General features: G+C 40.4%; 1 protein-coding gene across 3 annotated transcripts in view; it reads right to left on the bottom strand.

Annotated features, from left to right (window-relative positions):
- The window catches only part of STRIP2 (striatin interacting protein 2), a 45,392-nt gene that overhangs the window by 11,631 nt on the left and 29,743 nt on the right, over positions 1-4,018 (bottom strand). The window contains exon 18 of one of the 3 annotated variants that reach the window (XM_023528927.1): positions 3,311-3,377. The exons of the other annotated variants lie outside the window; for them this stretch is intronic. Within the exon in view, the coding sequence (XP_023384695.1) occupies positions 3,311-3,377 (67 nt within the window). The remainder of the gene's footprint in view (positions 1-3,310; positions 3,378-4,018) is intronic. 3 annotated transcript variants of the gene reach the window in all.

Below are 4,018 nucleotides of genomic sequence, written 5' to 3'. Positions count from 1 at the left end.
AGATCCTTTTAGCTCTGAGTATTCAACAATTATGTGATTTACTTCAACTTTCTTCAGTTGGTTTAAAAGTGAAGGTTTGAGTGAAAGTAAATTAATTATGGCTGCTTTTTCTTCAGAGCTCAGTCTCAAAAGTTTCAGGAACTAGAAAAGACGTCTTAGTTCCCTCCTGAAAATAGTGTCATGTGCCCAAGGCCTTGCTCTCTTTTCTTTCTGATGCTTTCCTGACATCTATAACTAGCCCTACTTCTTACATAACCAAATGCTGCCTAGAGTGAGCACTGAAAGTACATATGCTGGTCAGTGGCTCTCAGGATAGCTGAGTCCAGGTTCACCTCCTTTGCTTGCAGCAGCAGACTCTGCATGGAGCCCTGCCGAAGCCTTCTGCCTTGTCCAACCCAATAGATAATCATTTTCCCAGCAGGCCTTCAGCTCTATGGGTGCCGTTTCAGACTTGCCAGACTTGAGGGGTTTTGTTGTTGTTTATGTTCATTTAAGGCAGGTCACCTCTCTCTTTCAGGACTCAGCATACTACGTAAGATGTAAACTTCTGTGGGGAGATATATTTTGTGAACAGACTCAATTGATTAGAATCTGAGCACTAGAAGCTGTTCTAGTCCAATTTTGTCATCCACAGAAGCAAAGCCTGAGGCCCAGAGAAGGGGAAGGGGCTTGCCCAAGGTCACATAAGTGCTTCCCTCTTGACTCTTCTATGTTGTCTTGAGAAGCTGCTGTGGGCTTGCTAAAAGGTATTTACTTAACCTATTTACCAGAAATAGTCTTCTCTAAGACACTTCTGGGGGTTATCTCACTTCAGTCATAACCTGGTTTTTCAGTTGCAATTTACTTGGTAATGGTGAAGGTGACATTTGGAGATCCAGAAATTATAAACCTTCCTACATTAAGTGGGTGGGGAAACTAGTTAGTACATGGGTAACGATGGCCTATAGTAGAGCTAAGTATTTGGACAAAATGGGAAGACTTTAGAAATTAATGTGCTATTAACTTTGCTTTTATAAGTGAGGCTGACTGAAAAAAAAAGTGCAGCTGGAGTTCAAAATGAAGTTGAATTCAGTTCAAATTCAGAAAACTGAGAAAATGCAAATCAAGACAACCTCAGCCAAGTAATTCCACTTCTAGGAATCTATCTTATGGAAATAATTAGAGATAAGTTAAAAGATTTATGTGCAAGTATGTTCATTTGGAGTTATATAGAGAAAATGGAAACAAATGCCTAACAATAGTAGAAAGCAATCATTTAAAAAGATAAGTAGTAAAATATTAGATGTAGCTATTAGAAACTAAGTTTTCAAGAATATTTAATAAAATCACATGTGAACATTTAAATTACACTATGTGAATTAAAACACATAAAGCCCTTATTTTCTAAAATAATATATATGTCTATATATTGTAAATATGTACACGTATGGAAATTACAGCAAAATATTAACAGCAGTTATATGTAGGTAGTATAATTAGGATATTTTAATTTCTTCCCCATATTTTTCTGTTTTTCCTCCAATTTCCTGCAATAGTATATAGCAACTTTATAATCAGAAAAAACTTTAAATGTCCTGTACACTTAAAAAGCCAATACATTTTCTGTTTACAATTAATTCTCTGAGCCTGAAAAAGAGATAAATCTAAAACATTAGTCTTTTATGAGTACAGATGCCGAGTTTAGATAAATAAACCATCATATTGAGGACATATGTGGAGTAAACTTGTTAGTAACTTAAGCCCATAATTGGGCTCAGGAAAGTACTTATAAGTTCAAGCAAAAAAGAAAGCAAAACAAACTGTGGTTAGCAAATGAAACCACCAGGTGCCACTGTTGCTTCACAGAAAGGAGAGGAATACCTACCTAGCATGAATTTGTTTTTTATTTAGATACAAGCTTTCACCCACTCTTGCATCATAATAAAGTCTTCTTTGAGGCATAACAATTATTTCAATAATTTTATGTTCATATCCCAAAAGGTCAATTGGAAGAGATACGAAAGTACCATTCCCATCAATTCCTAAATATGGGATTAAGAGAACATTGGATCAAGGAATAGATTCAAGTCATAAAAGCTGACTGTTTTGAAACACCCTACAAATAGTAGAATTTCACCTGTGTACCACTGTTTCTGTGATAAAGTGAATTCTCCATTCCAACTCTGAATGGCAGGGATGCAGGTCTCCACCTTGGCTCTGCTACTTTCAACTGTAAGGTTTTGGCAGTTATTTAACTTCTCTATCCATAAAACAGAAATGCCAACCTTATACAGTTGTTTTAAAGACTGAATAACATCATGTATATAAACAGGGTCAGACAACTTATTACCCCTCTCTGCAGGAGTAAGAAGCTCCCAGCTTCCCTGGCTACTGAGACCACATCTAAATAAGACAGGGAATCTCTGCCCTGGTGCCAAAAAGGGTGCTAGACCTGGTGTTTCTGGACATGGGTTTTCCTCTAATTCAGTCTGTCATCTATGAAGAGTGGACCGTGACAAGTTCCTATATGCAATGGGCCTTCAGGTTTCTCATCTTTGAAACAGGGGTTTGGGACAAATGGTTCTCAGTTCTCCTCCATCCAAGAATCCTATGGTTTTATAAAAGCTGTACCACAGAAGGTATCATTCTGTTTTTGAATAATATACTTTTCTGATGCAACATTCTGCAGGCATTAATGTTGGGGGACAGAGGGTTGTGTCATGGCACATATGGGTGCCATCGCTGATCATTCAGCATTTATTAAGTTCCTGCCATGTACCAAGCATGGTGCTAGACTCTGGTGATATGGAAATGAAGATATTATCTCTTCCTTCAAGGAGTTTTCGGTCAAATGGAGCAACAGATACAGATTACAATGCAACGGAGTGAGGGTATGGACCGAGGTACATCTAAGGAGCTGTGGCAACACATGCTGAGGTAGACACTTGATGTTCAGTACGCTGTTGATCAGTCAACTTCATGGAATTCAGAAGAATTCTGAGGGACTTTTCTGATTTGCCAAGAGCTGTTTCCAGGATGAGGAATTTTCTGGGTCATCTTTCTGTGGCTATATTGACTTTTGCCTCAGCGAAACCTAGATAAGGTTTTTCACTGACCCTCTTCTCTTCTCTACAAAATACTATGCTCAGCTTTTCCAAATTGTTCTCAACTGGGTCAGCAGCTCGAAACCCCTACTGCCTCTGTGCTCTTGCCAATATTGATCTGAGCCTCCCAAACCAGGCTATTATGGGGCTGCAGAAGAAACGGAAGAGCAAATGTCAGCCTCTGCCACCTGGCAATTTCAAAGGCTGCCAAATCCCCATCTGCTTACCAGACTCTCCGTAGTAAGTTCTGGTAAATCCTGAATGGTACAGCAAGGGTAATCCAGGACCGAGATGCTGCAAGATGCAGAGATAAGAACAGGCTTTAGGTAAATGGCAATGGCAGGAAACAGCTGTATCTGAAAGGGCAGGAGTTATTTCTCTCCAACAGGCCCCACCTACTTCCCAAATTGCTTAGTGACCTCAGCTGAAGCTGAGGGTTCTGGTGCCAGGCAACTCCAGCTCCAGTCTCCTCTCCTCACAGTCATGAGAGGAACCAAGAGTTCTTTCAGGCTGGCCCACCATCTGGCAGATGCAAAAGAGAGCCTCTGGATAGCCACTTTTCTCCTCCCTTCTTTAAAGGAATATGTAAACTTGTGTGCATTTGGGTTTCTGTATTTAAGTGTATGCTGTGTATGTATGAATATAATTGTGGTCCCAGAGATGTTGCCCAAACTTATCCTACTTGTAGATGTGAGGATGAAACGAAAACCTCTCCTGTGTCTCTCACCAGACGTTCTGAAAGCCAAGAGCTCTGGGGAAGGATCACAGAAGCCACTCCTCAAAGCAGCTTGAGACAGAGGCAGCTTCCTACAGCAGGGCCAGTATAGTAGCTCAAGAATGGTAATAGCATCTGTCCCCAAAAATGACAGTGGGGGACTGCGAGGGAGTTGGAGGCTCTGCGATGAGCCCAGGGAGGCAGGGGAAATGAGGCACCA

This window comes from Pteropus vampyrus, unplaced genomic scaffold (assembly GCF_000151845.1).
Source record: "Pteropus vampyrus isolate Shadow unplaced genomic scaffold, Pvam_2.0 Scaffold33, whole genome shotgun sequence".
Lineage (NCBI taxonomy): Eukaryota > Metazoa > Chordata > Mammalia > Chiroptera > Pteropodidae > Pteropus > Pteropus vampyrus.
The sequence above is the reverse complement of the archived record's forward strand: the minus strand, read 5'-3'. Positions and strand labels throughout refer to the sequence as shown.